We start from the raw sequence: 17,965 nt of genomic DNA on the forward strand, positions 1-17,965 counted from the left end.
CACCTGTCTATATAAGGTTCCACAGTTGACAGTGCATGTCAGAGAAAAAACCAAGTCGTGAGCTTGACGGAATTGTCGGGTACCAAAAAATGTCTGCAGGATTGAAGGTCCCCAACAGAGTGGCCTCAATCATTCTTAAATGGAAGAAGTTTGGAACCACCAAGACTCTTCCTAGAGCTGGCCGCCCGGCCAAACTGAGCAATCGGGGAGAAAGGCCTTGGTCAGGGATCAAGAACCTGGTGGTCACACTGACAGAGCTCCAGAGTTCCTCTGTGGAGATGGGAGAACCTTCCAGAAGGACAACCATCTCTGCAACACTCCACCAATCAGGCCTTTATTGTCGAGTGGCCAGACGGAAGCCACTCCTCAGTAAAAGGCACATGACAGCCCGCTTGGAGTTTGCCAAAAAGCACCTAAAGACTCTCAGACCATGAGAAACGAGGTTCTCTGGGCTGATGAAACCAAGATTGAAATCTTTGGCCTGAATGCCAAGCGTCAAGTCTGGAGGAAACCTGGCACCATCCCTACGGTGAAGCATGGTGGTGGCAACATCATGCTGTCGGGATGTTTTTCAGCAACAGGGACTGGGAGACTAGTCAGGATCGAGGCAAAGATGAATGGAGCAAAGTACAGAGATTCTTCATGAAAACCTGCTCCAGAGTGCTCAAGACCTCAGACCGGGGTGAAGGTTCACCTTCCAACAGGACAATGACCCTAAGCACACAGTCAAGACAAAGCAGGAGTGGCTTCGGGACAAGTCTCTGAATGTCCTTGAGTGGCCCTGCAGAGTAGAATGGGACAAACTCCCCAAATACAGGTGTGCCAAACTTGTAGTGTCCCAAGAAGACTTGAGGCTGTAATCGCTGATGCTTCAACACCTTTTACTGAGTAAAGGGTCTGAGTAATTGTGTAATTGTGATATTTCAGTTTTTTAAATTTATACATTTGCAAAAAAAAAAAAAAAAAACGACGTTTGCTTCGTCATTATGGGACATTGTGTGGAGATCAATGAGGGCTGAAATACAGCAGTAACGTAACAAAATGTGGAAGAAGTCAATGGGTCTGAATACTTTCCGAATGCACTGTATGTAAATTAGATATTTCTGTATTTCATTTTCAATAAATTTGCAAATGTCGTAAAACATGTTTTCACTTTGTCATTATGGGTTATTGTGTGTAGATGGGTGAGAAAATACATGTATTTAATCAATTTTGAATTCAGACTGTATCACAACATATGGAGAAAGTCAAGGGGTGTGAAAACCTTCTGAAGGCACTGTAGGTGTGTTCTGTTATTAGTGACTGGCTCTCTGTCCCAGCGCACACGCATACACACACACACACACACACACACACAAATACAATTCACACTTGTACTCATTCCCCCTCTCTCTGTCTTGCTACTCCAGAGACTCAGAGCGTGGAGGAGTGTGGCGAGAAGCTGAAGAAAATCCTGGAGTCCCCCAGTGTCCCCCAGGCCAACCACCAGCTCCTGGTGCACCTCACCAGACACCTGGTCAGGGTGGCCCAGAGTGGGGCTCAGAACCAGGCCAGCCCCAGGCTTCTAGGCCAGACCTTCAGTGAGGCCATCTTCAAACATTCCCACTTCTGGTAAGACTGATTGGTGCATTGGTGAAGTGGTGTGGTGCTGGAAAAAAGGTGCTATCAAGAACCTAAAAGGGTTATTCGGCTATCCCCATAGGAGAACCCTTTTAAAATCTTTTTTTGGTTTCAGGTATATCCAACAGGAATAGGAAATATATCAAGCATGGGTCTTATACATGCTATATTCTCAGATATATACTGTATACTGACATTCACGAATATACAGTGCCTTGCGAAAGTATTCGCCCCCCTTGAACTTTGCGACCTTTTGCCACATTTCAGGCTTCAAACATAAAGATATAAAACTGTATTTTTTTGTGAAGAATCAACAGCAAGTGGGACACAATCATGAAGTGGAACGACATTTATTGGATATTTCAAACTTTTTTAACAAATTAAAAACTGAAAAATTGGGCGTGCAAAATTATTCAGCCCCTTTACTTTCAGTGCAGCAAACTCTCTCCAGAAGTTCAGTGAGGATCTCTGAATGATCCAATGTTGACCTAAATGACTAATGATGATAAATACAATCCACCTGTCAAGTCTCCGTATAAATGCACCTGCACTGTGATAGTCTCAGAGGTCCGTTAAAAGCGCAGAGAGCATCATGAAGAACAAGGAACACACCAGGCAGGTCCGAGATACTGTTGTGAAGAAGTTTAAAGCTGGATTTGGATACAAAAAGATTTCCCAAGCTTTAAACATCCCAAGGAGCACTGTGCAAGCGATAATATTAAAATGGAAGGAGTATCAGACCACTGCAAATCTACCAAGACCTGACCGTCCCTCTAAACTTTCAGCTCATACACGGAGAAGACTGATCAGAGATGCAGCCAAGAGGCCCATGATCACTCTGGATGAACTGCAGAGATCTACAGCTGAGGTGGGAGACTCTGTCCATAGGACAACAATCAGTCGTATATTGCACAAATCTGGCCTTTATGGAAGAGTGGCAAGAAGAAAGCCATTTCTTAAAGATATCCATAAAAAGTGTTGTTTAAAGTTTGCCACAAGCCACCTGGGAGACACACCAAACATGTGGAAGAAGGTGCTCTGGTCAGATGAAACCAAAATTGAACTTTTTGGCAACAATGCAAAACGTTATGTTTGGCGTAAAAGCAACACAGCTCATCACCCTGAACACACCATACCCACTGTCAAACATGGTGGTGGCAGCATCATGGTCTGAGCCTGCTTTTCTTCAGCAGGGACAGTGAAGATGGTTAAAATTGATGGGAAGATGGATGGAGCCAAATACAGGACCATTCTGGAAGAAAAGCTGATGGAGTCTGCAAAAGACCTGAGACTGGGACGGAGATTTGTCTTCCAACAAGACAATGATCCAAAACATAAAGCAAAATCTACAATGGAATGGTTGAAAAATAAACATAGCCAGGTGTTAGAATGGCCAAGTCAAAGTCCAGACCTGAATCCAATCGAGAATCTGTGGAAAGAACTGAAAACTGCTGTTCACAAATGCTCTGCATCCAACCTCACTGAGCTCGAGCTGTTTTGCAAGGAGGAATGGGAAAAATTCAGTCTCTCTATGTGCAAAACTGATAGAGACATACCCCAAGCGACTTACAGCTGTAATCGCAGCAAAAGGTGGCGCTACAAAGTATTAACTTAAGGGGGCTGAATAATTTTGCACGCCCAATTTTTCAGTTTTTGATTTGTTAAAAAAGTTTGAAATATCCAATAAATGTCGTTCCACTTCATGATTGTGTCCCACTTGTTGTTGATTCTTCACAAAAAAATACAGTTTTATATCTTTATGTTTGAAGCCTGAAATGTGGCAAAAGGTCGCAAAGTTCAAGGGGGCCGAATACTTTCGCAAGGCACTGTATATACTGACATTCTCAGAAAGATACTGACATTCACAGATATATATACTGACATTCTCAGATATATATACTGACATTCTCAGATATATATACTGACATTCTCAGATATATATACAGTGGGGAGAACAAGTATTTGAAACACTGCCGAGGTAACGAGTTCAAACAGGTGCAGTTAATACAGGTAATGAGTGGAGAACAGGAGGGCTTCTTAAAGAAAAACTAACAGGTCTGTGAGAGCCGTAATTTTTACTGGTTGGTAGTTGATCAAATACTTATGTCATGCAATAAAATGCAAATTAATTATTTAAAATCATACAATGTGATTTTCTGGATTTTTGTTTTAGATTCCGTCTCACAGTTGAAGTGTACCTATGATAAAAATTACAGACCTCTACATGCTTTGTAAGTAGGAAATAGTGTATCAAATACTGGTTCTCCCCACTGTATACTGACATTCTCAGAAACGTTTAGTTTGGATTTACATTTGATTGAGTTGTCAACTAAAGTTAATTCAACTTGAAATCAACAAAAAATGTCACCATGTCTTTTGATTTAGGTTCAAAGTTGGGTGAAAAAAAGACTAAATGACTTTTTGCAAATCCAATCCGTTTTCCACGTTGATTCAACGTCATCACGCATATTGTTTTGGTTGTAATGATGTGGAAACAACGTTAATTCAAACAGTTTTTGTCCAGTGGGAAAGCATTAGCATGTTGAGCATGCTGTTTGTTCTTACACTGCCAAAGCTCACCGGGAGAATTGCTCTGTATCACGCAGGAATGTCCGTTTCTGGCTTCTGTTTACAAAGAAATCTGGAATAGGAGATTACAGTCAATGAGTCAGAACTCGTGATATTTGCGTAGCCTCTTCCACTCGCTCTGTCGCTCGCCTCTGACGTCACCAGAAGGAGTGAGCGTGCTGAGCTGTCCCAGAATGCATTGCTCTTTCTGGCCCGTCGCTCTGTCAGGTTTTTTATGAAAACTTGACCCATGGTGCTCCAGCCCCCCAGCCATAACCACCAGAGAAACAGATGGAGGGAGGCCAACCTGAGTCTGTTTGTCTGACCTTTCTAACATAGGATGTAACCCAAATGGCACAATAATCCCTATGTAGTGCACTACTTTTTACCAGGGCCCATAGGACTCTGATCAAAAGTAATGCACTACGTTCTCTCATTTGGGACTCAGCCGTAAGCTCAGTGGATTAGACCAAAAAGAGAAACAGCAGGGCAGGGAGAAGGGTCTTCTTAACCATTTAGCGCCATGCCAGGCAAAGAACTCTGCCAAGTACTTCCAAAACCAAACAACGCAGATCATAGAGTGTATAGTAGTATATCATATAGTAATAGATCATATACTAATAGTAGATCATATTATGGATCACATAGTAGTATATCATATAGTAGTAGATCATATACTAACAGTAGATCATATTATAGATCATATAGTAGTATATCATATAGTAATATATCATATACTAATAGTAGATCATATTATAGATCATATAGTAGTAGATCATATAGTAGTAGATCATATAGAAGTAGATCATATACTAATAGTAGATCATATAGTAGTATATCATATAGTAGTAGATCATATAGTAGTAGATCATATAGAAGTAGATCATATAGTAGTAGATCATATAGTAGTACATTTACATTACATTTACATTTAAGTCATTTAGCAGACACTCTTATCCAGAGCGACTTACAAATTGGTGAATTCACCTTCTGACATCCAGTGGAACAGCCACTTTACAATAGTGCATCTAAATCATTAAGGGGGAGGGGGAGGGGGGTGTGAGAAGGATTACTTATCCTATCCTAGGTATTCCTTGAAGAGGTGGGGTTTCAGGTGTCTCCGGAAGGTGGTGATTGACTCCGCTGTCCTGGCGTCGTGAGGGAGTTTGTTCCACCATTGGGGGGCCAGAGCAGCGAACAGTTTTGACTGGGCTGAGCGGGAACTGTACTTCCTCAGTGGTAGGGAGGCGAGCAGGCCAGAGGTGGATGAACGCAGTGCCCTTGCTTGGGTGTAGGGCCTGATCAGAGCCTGGAGGTACTGCGGTGCCGTTCCCCTCACAGCTCCGTAGGCAAGCACCATGGTCTTGTAGCGGATGCGAGCTTCAACTGGAAGCCAGTGGAGAGAGCGGAGGAGCGGGGTGACGTGAGAGAACTTGGGATCTTATAGTAGTAGATCATATAGTAGTAGATCATATAGTAGTAGAACATATAGTAGATGATATAGTAGTAGAACATAGAGTAGATCATATAGTACTAGATCATATTTACATTTACATTACATTTAAGTCATTTAGCAGACGCTCTTATCCAGAGCGACTTACAAATTGGTGAATTCACCTTCTGACATCCAGTGGAACAGCCACTTTACAATATAGTAGTAGATCATATAGTAGTAGATCATATAGTACTAGATCATATAGTAGTAGATCACATAGTAGTAGAACATAAAGTAGATCATATAGTAGTAGATCATATAGTACTAGATCATATAGTAGTAGATCATATTGTAGATCATATAGTAGTAGATCATATAGTAGTAAAACATAAAGTAGATCATATAGTAGTAGATCATATAGTAGCAGATCATATAGTACGATATCATATAGTAGTAGAACATATAGTAGTAGATCATATAGTAGTAGAACATAAAGTAGATCATATAGTAGTAGATCATATAGTAGTAGATCATATTGTAGATCGTATAGTAGTAGATCATATAGTACTAGATCATATAGTAGTAGATCATATAGTAGTAGAACATAAAGTAGATCATATAGTAGTATATCATATAGTAGATCATATAGTACTAGATCATATAGTAGTAGATCATATTGTAGATCGTATAGTAGTAGATCATAAAGTAGTATATCATATAGTAGTAGATCATAAAGTAGTAGATCATAAAGTAGTATATCATATAGTATTAGATCATATAGTAGTAGATCATAAAGTAGTAGATCATAAAGTAGTATATCATATAGTAGTAGATCATATAGTAGTAGATCATATAGTACTAGATCATATAGTAGTAGATCATATAGTAGTAGAACATAACGTAGATCATATATTAGTAGATCATATAGTAGTAGATCATATAGTAGAACATATAGTACTAGATCATATAGTAGTAGATCATATAGTACTAGATCATATATTAGTAGATCATATAGTACTAGATCATATAGTACTAGATCGTATAGTAGTAGATCATAAAATAGATCATATAGTAGTAGATCATATAGTAGTAGGTCATATAGTAGTAGATCATATAGTAGATCATATAGTACTAGATCATATAGTAGTAGAACATAAAGTAGATCATATAGTAGTAGATCATATAGTAGATCATATAGTACTAGATCATATAGTAGTAGATCATATTGTAGATCATATAGTACTAGATCATATAGTAGTAGATCATATAGTAGTATATCATATAGTAGTAGATCATATAGTACTAGATCATATAGTAGTAGAACATATAGTAGTAGAACATAAAGTAGATCATATAGTAGTACATCATATATTAGTAGATCATATAGTACTAGATCATATAGTAGTAGAACATAAAGTAGATCATATAGTAGTAGATCATACAGTAGTAGATGATATAGTAGTAGAACATATAGTAGTAGATCATATAGTAGTAGATCATAAAGTAGGTCATATAGTAGTAGATCATATAGTAGTAGATCATAAAGTAGATCATATAGTAGTAGATCATATAGTAGTAGATCATATAGTAGTAGATCATATTGTAGATCATATAGTACTAGATCATATAGTAGTAGATCATATAGTACTAGATCATATAGTAGTAGAACATATAGTAGTAGATCATATAGTAGTAGAACAAAGTAGATCATATAGTAGTAGATCATATAGTACTAGATCATATAGTAGTAGATCATATTGTAGATCATATAGTAGTAGATCATATAGTACTAGATCATATATTAGTAGATCATATATTAGTAGAACATATAGTAGTAGATCATATAGTAGTAGATCATATAGAAGTAGATCATATAGTACTAGATCATATATTAGTAGAACATATAGTAGTAGATCATATAGTAGTAGATCATATAGAAGTAGATCATATAGTAGTAGATCATATAGTAGTAGAACATAAAGTAGATCATTTAGTAGTAGATCATATAGTAGTAGATCATATAGTAGTAGATCATATAGTAGATGATATAGTACTAGATCATATAGTAGTAGATCATATAGTAGTAGATCATACAGTACTAGATCATATAGTAGTAGATCATATAGTAGTAGAACATAAAGTAGATCATATAGTAGTAGATCATATAGTAGATCATATAGTACTAGATCATATAGTAGTAGATCATATTGTAGATCATATAGTAGTAGATCATATAGTAGTATATCATATAGTAGTAGAACATATAGTAGTAGATCATATAGTAGTAGAAAAACGTAGATCATATAGTAGTAGATCATATAGTACTAGATCATATAGTAGTAGAACATAAAGTAGATCATATAGTAGTAGATCATACAGTAGTAGATGATATAGTAGTAGAACATATAGTAGTAGATCATATAGTAGTAGATCATAAAGTAGGTCATATAGTAGTAGATCATATAGTAGTAGATCATATAGTAGTAGATCATAAAGTATATCATATAGTAGTAGATCATATAGTAGTAGATCATATAGTAGTAGATCATATTGTAGATCATATAGTACTAGATCATATAGTAGTAGATCATATAGTACTAGATCATATAGTAGTAGAACATATAGTAGTAGATCATATAGTAGTAGAACAAAGTAGATCATATAGTAGTAGATCATATAGTACTAGATCATATAGTAGTAGAACATAAAGTAGATCATATAGTAGAAGATCATATAGTAGTAGATGATATAGTAGTAGAACATATAGTAGATCATATAGTACTAGATCATATAGTAGTAGATCATATTGTAGATCATATAGTAGTAGATCATATAGTACTAGATCATATATTAGTAGATCATATATTAGTAGAACATATAGTAGTAGATCATATAGTAGTAGATCATATAGAAGTAGATCATATAGTACTAGATCATATATTAGTAGAACATATAGTAGTAGATCATATAGTAGTAGATCATATAGAAGTATATCATATAGTAGTAGATCATATAGTAGTAGAACATAAAGTAGATCATATAGTAGTAGATCATATAGTACTAGATCATATAGTACTAGATCGTATAGTAGTAGATCATAAAGTAGATCATATAGTAGTAGATCATATAGTAGTAGATCATATAGTAGTAGATCATATAGTAGTAGATCATAAAGTAGTATATCATATAGTAGTAGATCATAAAGTAGTAGATCATAAAGTAGTATATCATATAGTAGTAGATCATATAGTAGTAGATCATAAAGTAGTAGATCATAAAGTAGTATATCATATAGTAGTAGATCATATAGTAGTAGATCATATAGTACTAGATCATATAGTAGTAGATCATATAGTAGTAGAACATAAAGTAGATCATAAAGTAGTAGATCATATAGTAGATCATATAGTACTAGATCATATAGTAGTAGATCACATAGTAGTAGAACATAACGTAGATCATATATTAGTAGATCATATAGTAGTAGATCATATAGTAGAACATATAGTACTAGATCATATAGTAGTAGATCATATAGTACTAGATCATATATTAGTAGATCATATAGTACTAGATCATATAGTACTAGATCGTATAGTAGTAGATCATAAAATAGATCATATAGTAGTAGATCATATAGTAGTAGGTCATATAGTAGTAGATCATATAGTAGATCATATAGTACTAGATCATATAGTAGTAGACCATAAAGTAGATCATATAGTAGTAGATCATATAGTAGATCATATAGTACTAGATCATATAGTAGTAGATCATATTGTAGATCATATAGTAGTAGATCATATAGTAGTAGAACATATAGTAGTAGATCATATAGTAGTAGAACATATAGTAGTAGAACATAAAGTAGATCATATAGTAGTACATCATATATTAGTAGATCATATAGTAGTAGATCATATAGTACTAGATCATATAGTAGTAGAACATAAAGTAGATCATATAGTAGTAGATCATACAGTAGTAGATGATATAGTAGTAGAACATATAGTAGTAGATCATATAGTAGTAGATCATAAAGTAGGTCATATAGTAGTAGATCATATAGTAGTAGATCATATAGTAGTAGATCATAAAGTAGATCATATAGTAGTAGATCATATAGTAGTAGATCATATAGTAGTAGATCATATTGTAGATCATATAGTACTAGATCATATAGTAGTAGATCATATAGTACTAGATCATATAGTAGTAGAACATATAGTAGTAGATCATATAGTAGTAGAACAAAGTAGATCATATAGTAGTAGATCATATAGTACTAGATCATATAGTAGTAGATCATATTGTAGATCATATAGTAGTAGATCATATAGTACTAGATCATATATTAGTAGATCATATATTAGTAGAACATATAGTAGTAGATCATATAGTAGTAGATCATATAGAAGTAGATCATATAGTACTAGATCATATATTAGTAGAACATATAGTAGTAGATCATATAGTACTAGATCATATAGTAGTAGAACATAAAGTAGATCATATAGTAGTAGATCATACAGTAGTAGATGATATAGTAGTAGAACATATAGTAGTAGATCATATAGTAGTAGATCATAAAGTAGGTCATATAGTAGTAGATCATATAGTAGTAGATCATAAAGTAGATCATATAGTAGTAGATCATATAGTAGTAGATCATATAGTAGTAGATCATATTGTAGATCATATAGTACTAGATCATATAGTAGTAGATCATATAGTACTAGATCATATAGTAGTAGAACATATAGTAGTAGATCATATAGTAGTAGAACAAAGTAGATCATATAGTAGTAGATCATATAGTACTAGATCATATAGTAGTAGATCATATTGTAGATCATATAGTAGTAGATCATATAGTACTAGATCATATATTAGTAGATCATATATTAGTAGAACATATAGTAGTAGATCATATAGTAGTAGATCATATAGAAGTAGATCATATAGTACTAGATCATATATTAGTAGAACATATAGTAGTAGATCATATAGTAGTAGATCATATAGAAGTAGATCATATAGTAGTAGATCATATAGTAGTAGAACATAAAGTAGATCATTTAGTAGTAGATCATATAGTAGTAGATCATATAGTAGTAGATCATATAGTAGATGATATAGTACTAGATCATATAGTAGTAGATCATATAGTAGTAGATCATACAGTACTAGATCATATAGTAGTAGATCATATAGTAGTAGAACATAAAGTAGATCATATAGTAGTAGATCATATAGTAGATCATATAGTACTAGATCATATAGTAGTAGATCATATTGTAGATCATATAGTAGTAGATCATATAGTAGTATATCATATAGTAGTAGAACATATAGTAGTAGATCATATAGTAGTAGAAAAACGTAGATCATATAGTAGTAGATCATATAGTACTAGATCATATAGTAGTAGAACATAAAGTAGATCATATAGTAGTAGATCATACAGTAGTAGATGATATAGTAGTAGAACATATAGTAGTAGATCATATAGTAGTAGATCATAAAGTAGGTCATATAGTAGTAGATCATATAGTAGTAGATCATATAGTAGTAGATCATAAAGTATATCATATAGTAGTAGATCATATAGTAGTAGATCATATAGTAGTAGATCATATTGTAGATCATATAGTACTAGATCATATAGTAGTAGATCATATAGTACTAGATCATATAGTAGTAGAACATATAGTAGTAGATCATATAGTAGTAGAACAAAGTAGATCATATAGTAGTAGATCATATAGTACTAGATCATATAGTAGTAGAACATAAAGTAGATCATATAGTAGAAGATCATATAGTAGTAGATGATATAGTAGTAGAACATATAGTAGATCATATAGTACTAGATCATATAGTAGTAGATCATATTGTAGATCATATAGTAGTAGATCATATAGTACTAGATCATATATTAGTAGATCATATATTAGTAGAACATATAGTAGTAGATCATATAGTAGTAGATCATATAGAAGTAGATCATATAGTACTAGATCATATATTAGTAGAACATATAGTAGTAGATCATATAGTAGTAGATCATATAGAAGTATATCATATAGTAGTAGATCATATAGTAGTAGAACATAAAGTAGATCATATAGTAGTAGATCATATAGTACTAGATCATATAGTACTAGATCGTATAGTAGTAGATCATAAAGTAGATCATATAGTAGTAGATCATATAGTAGTAGATCATATAGTAGTAGATCATATAGTAGTAGATCATAAAGTAGTATATCATATAGTAGTAGATCATAAAGTAGTAGATCATAAAGTAGTATATCATATAGTAGTAGATCATATAGTAGTAGATCATAAAGTAGTAGATCATAAAGTAGTATATCATATAGTAGTAGATCATATAGTAGTAGATCATATAGTACTAGATCATATAGTAGTAGATCATATAGTAGTAGAACATAAAGTAGATCATAAAGTAGTAGATCATATAGTAGATCATATAGTACTAGATCATATAGTAGTAGATCACATAGTAGTAGAACATAACGTAGATCATATATTAGTAGATCATATAGTAGTAGATCATATAGTAGAACATATAGTACTAGATCATATAGTAGTAGATCATATAGTACTAGATCATATATTAGTAGATCATATAGTACTAGATCATATAGTACTAGATCGTATAGTAGTAGATCATAAAATAGATCATATAGTAGTAGATCATATAGTAGTAGGTCATATAGTAGTAGATCATATAGTAGATCATATAGTACTAGATCATATAGTAGTAGACCATAAAGTAGATCATATAGTAGTAGATCATATAGTAGATCATATAGTACTAGATCATATAGTAGTAGATCATATTGTAGATCATATAGTAGTAGATCATATAGTAGTAGAACATATAGTAGTAGATCATATAGTACTAGATCATATAGTAGTAGAACATATAGTAGTAGAACATAAAGTAGATCATATAGTAGTACATCATATATTAGTAGATCATATAGTAGTAGATCATATAGTACTAGATCATATAGTAGTAGAACATAAAGTAGATCATATAGTAGTAGATCATACAGTAGTAGATGATATAGTAGTAGAACATATAGTAGTAGATCATATAGTAGTAGATCATAAAGTAGGTCATATAGTAGTAGATCATATAGTAGTAGATCATATAGTAGTAGATCATAAAGTAGATCATATAGTAGTAGATCATATAGTAGTAGATCATATAGTAGTAGATCATATTGTAGATCATATAGTACTAGATCATATAGTAGTAGATCATATAGTACTAGATCATATAGTAGTAGAACATATAGTAGTAGATCATATAGTAGTAGAACAAAGTAGATCATATAGTAGTAGATCATATAGTACTAGATCATATAGTAGTAGATCATATTGTAGATCATATAGTAGTAGATCATATAGTACTAGATCATATATTAGTAGATCATATATTAGTAGAACATATAGTAGTAGATCATATAGTAGTAGATCATATAGAAGTAGATCATATAGTACTAGATCATATATTAGTAGAACATATAGTAGTAGATCATATAGTAGTAGATCATATAGAAGTAGATCATATAGTAGTAGATCATATAGTAGTAGAACATAAAGTAGATCATTTAGTAGTAGATCATATAGTAGTAGATCATATAGTAGTAGATCATATAGTAGATGATATAGTACTAGATCATATAGTAGTAGATCATATAGTAGTAGATCATACAGTACTAGATCATATAGTAGTAGATCATATAGTAGTAGAACATAAAGTAGATCATATAGTAGTAGATCATATAGTAGATCATATAGTACTAGATCATATAGTAGTAGATCATATTGTAGATCATATAGTAGTAGATCATATAGTAGTATATCATATAGTAGTAGAACATATAGTAGTAGATCATATAGTAGTAGAAAAACGTAGATCATATAGTAGTAGATCATATAGTACTAGATCATATAGTAGTAGAACATAAAGTAGATCATATAGTAGTAGATCATACAGTAGTAGATGATATAGTAGTAGAACATATAGTAGTAGATCATATAGTAGTAGATCATAAAGTAGGTCATATAGTAGTAGATCATATAGTAGTAGATCATATAGTAGTAGATCATAAAGTATATCATATAGTAGTAGATCATATAGTAGTAGATCATATAGTAGTAGATCATATTGTAGATCATATAGTACTAGATCATATAGTAGTAGATCATATAGTACTAGATCATATAGTAGTAGAACATATAGTAGTAGATCATATAGTAGTAGAACAAAGTAGATCATATAGTAGTAGATCATATAGTACTAGATCATATAGTAGTAGAACATAAAGTAGATCATATAGTAGAAGATCATATAGTAGTAGATGATATAGTAGTAGAACATATAGTAGATCATATAGTACTAGATCATATAGTAGTAGATCATATTGTAGATCATATAGTAGTAGATCATATAGTACTAGATCATATATTAGTAGATCATATATTAGTAGAACATATAGTAGTAGATCATATAGTAGTAGATCATATAGAAGTAGATCATATAGTACTAGATCATATATTAGTAGAACATATAGTAGTAGATCATATAGTAGTAGATCATATAGAAGTATATCATATAGTAGTAGATCATATAGTAGTAGAACATAAAGTAGATCATATAGTAGTAGATCATATAGTACTAGATCATATAGTACTAGATCGTATAGTAGTAGATCATAAAGTAGATCATATAGTAGTAGATCATATAGTAGTAGATCATATAGTAGTAGATCATAAAGTAGTATATCATATAGTAGTAGATCATAAAGTAGTAGATCATAAAGTAGTATATCATATAGTAGTAGATCATATAGTAGTAGATCATAAAGTAGTAGATCATAAAGTAGTATATCATATAGTAGTAGATCATATAGTAGTAGATCATATAGTACTAGATCATATAGTAGTAGATCATATAGTAGTAGAACATAAAGTAGATCATAAAGTAGTAGATCATATAGTAGATCATATAGTACTAGATCATATAGTAGTAGATCACATAGTAGTAGAACATAAAGTAGATCATATAGTAGTAGATCATATAGTAGTAGATCATATAGTAGATGATATAGTACTAGATCATATAGTAGTAGATCATATAGTAGTAGATCATACAGTACTAGATCATATAGTAGTAGATCATATAGTAGTAGAACATAAAGTAGATCATATAGTAGTAGATCATATAGTAGATCATATAGTACTAGATCATATATTAGTAGATCATAAAGTAGATCATTTAGTAGTAGATCATATAGTAGTAGATCATATTGTAGATCATATAGTAGTAGATCATATATTAGTAGGTCATATAGTACTAGATCATATATTAGTAGAACATATAGTAGTAGATCATATAGTAGTAGATCATATAGAAGTAGATCATATAGTAGTAGATCATATAGTAGTAGAACATAAAGTAGATCATATAGTAGTAGATCATATAGTAGTAGATCATATAGTAGTAGATCATATAGTAGATCATATAGTACTAGATCATATAGTAGTAGATCATATAGTAGTAGATCATACAGTACTAGATCATATAGTAGTAGATCATATAGTAGTAGAACATAAAGTAGATCATATAGTAGTAGATCATATAGTAGATCATATAGTACTAGATCATATAGTAGTATATCATATTGTAGATCATATAGTAGTAGATCATATAGTAGTATATCATATAGTAGTAGAACATATAGTAGTAGATCATATAGTAGTAGAACAAAGTAGATCATATAGTAGTAGATCATATAGTACTAGATCATATAGTAGTAGAACATAAAGTAGATCATATAGTAGTAGATCATACAGTAGTAGATGATATAGTAGTAGAACATATAGTAGTAGATCATATAGTAGTAGATCATAAAGTAGGTCATATAGTAGTAGATCATATAGTAGTAGATCATATAGTAGTAGATCATAAAGTAGATCATATAGTAGTAGATCATATAGTAGTAGATCATATAGTAGTAGATCATATAGTACTAGATCATATAGTAGTAGAACATATAGTAGTAGATCATATAGTAGTAGAACAAAGTAGATCATATAGTAGTAGATCATATAGTACTAGATCATATAGTAGTAGAACATAAAGTAGATCATATAGTAGAAGATCATATAGTAGTAGATGATATAGTAGTAGAACATATAGTAGATCATATAGTACTAGATCATATAGTAGTAGATCATATTGTAGATCATATAGTAGTAGATCATATAGTACTAGATCATATATTAGTAGATCATATATTAGTAGAACATATAGTAGTAGATCATATAGTAGTAGATCATATAGAAGTAGATCATATAGTACTAGATCATATATTAGTAGAACATATAGTAGTAGATCATATAGTAGTAGATCATATAGAAGTATATCATATAGTAGTAGATCATATAGTAGTAGAACATAAAGTAGATCATATAGTAGTAGATCATATAGTAGTAGATCATATAGTACTAGATCATATAGTACTAGATCGTATAGTAGTAGATCATAAAGTAGATCATATAGTAGTAGATCATATAGTAGTAGATCATATAGTAGTAGATCATATAGTAGTAGATCATATAGTAGTAGATCATATAGTAGTAGATCATAAAGTAGTATATCATATAGTAGTAGATCATAAAGTAGTAGATCATAAAGTAGTATATCATATAGTAGTAGATCATATAGTAGTAGATCATAAAGTAGTAGATCATAAAGTAGTATATCATATAGTAGTAGATCATATAGTAGTAGATCATATAGTACTAGATCATATAGTAGTAGATCATATAGTAGTAGAACATAAAGTAGATCATAAAGTAGTAGATCATATAGTAGATCATATAGTACTAGATCATATTGTAGTAGATCACATAGTAGTAGAACATAAAGTAGATCATATAGTAGTAGATCATATAGTAGTAGATCATATAGTAGATGGTATAGTACTAGATCATATAGTAGTAGATCATATAGTAGTATATCATACAGTACTAGATCATATAGTAGTAGAACATAAAGTAGATCATATAGTAGTAGATCATATAGTAGATCATATAGTACTAGATCATATAGTAGTAGATCATATGGTAGATCATATAGTAGTAGATCATATAGTAGTATATCATATAGTAGTAGATCATATAGTAGTAGATCATATAGTACTAGATCATAGAGTAGTAGAACATATAGTAGTAGATCATATATTAGTAGATCATATAGTAGTAGATCATATAGTACTAGATCATATAGTAGTAGAACATATAGTAGTAGATCATATAGTAGTAGAACAAAGTAGATCATATAGTAGTAGATCATATAGTACTAGATCATATAGTAGTAGAACATAAAGTAGATCATATAGTAGTAGATCATACAGTAGTAGATGATATAGTAGTAGAACATATAGTAGTAGATCATATAGTAGTAGATCATAAATTAGGTCATATAGTAGTAGATCATATAGTAGTAGATCATATAGTAGTAGATCATAAAGTAGATCATATAGTAGTAGATCATATAGTAGTAGATCATATTGTAGATCATATAGTACTAGATCATATAGTAGTAGATCATATAGTACTAGATCATATAGTAGTAGAACATATAGTAGTAGATCATATAGTAGTAGAACAAAGTAGATCATATAGTAGTAGATCATATAGTACTAGATCATATAGTAGTAGAACATAAAGTAGATCATATAGTAGAAGATCATATAGTAGTAGATGATATAGTAGTAGAACATATAGTAGATCATATAGTACTAGATCATATAGTAGTAGATCATATTGTAGATCATATAGTAGTAGATCATATAGTACTAGATCATATATTAGTAGATCATATATTAGTAGAACATATAGTAGTAGATCATATAGTAGTAGATCATATAGAAGTAGATCATATAGTACTAGATCATATATTAGTAGAACATATAGTAGTAGATCATATAGAAGTATATCATATAGTAGTAGATCATATAGTAGTAGAACATAAAGTAGATCATATAGTAGTAGATCATATAGTAGTAGATCATATAGTACTAGATCATATAGTACTAGATCGTATAGTAGTAGATCATATAGTAGTAGATCATATAGTAGTAGATCATATAGTAGTAGATCATATAGTAGTAGATCATATAGTAGTAGATCATAAAGTAGTATATCATATAGTAGTAGATCATAAAGTAGTAGATCATAAAGTAGTATATCATATAGTAGTAGATCATATAGTAGTAGATCATAAAGTAGTATATC

The 17,965-nt window shown here is 31.4% G+C and overlaps 1 protein-coding gene across 1 annotated transcript in view; it reads left to right on the forward strand.

The window, feature by feature from the left end:
* LOC135513189 (phosphatidylinositol 3-kinase regulatory subunit gamma-like) overlaps positions 1-17,965 on the forward strand; it is a 400,919-nt gene that overhangs the window by 206,728 nt on the left and 176,226 nt on the right. The window contains exon 6 of the mRNA XM_064935982.1: positions 1,410-1,611. Coding sequence (XP_064792054.1) covers positions 1,410-1,611 — 202 coding nt within the window. The remainder of the gene's footprint in view (positions 1-1,409; positions 1,612-17,965) is intronic.

Source organism: Oncorhynchus masou, chromosome 24 (genome assembly GCF_036934945.1).
Source record: "Oncorhynchus masou masou isolate Uvic2021 chromosome 24, UVic_Omas_1.1, whole genome shotgun sequence".
Lineage (NCBI taxonomy): Eukaryota > Metazoa > Chordata > Actinopteri > Salmoniformes > Salmonidae > Oncorhynchus > Oncorhynchus masou.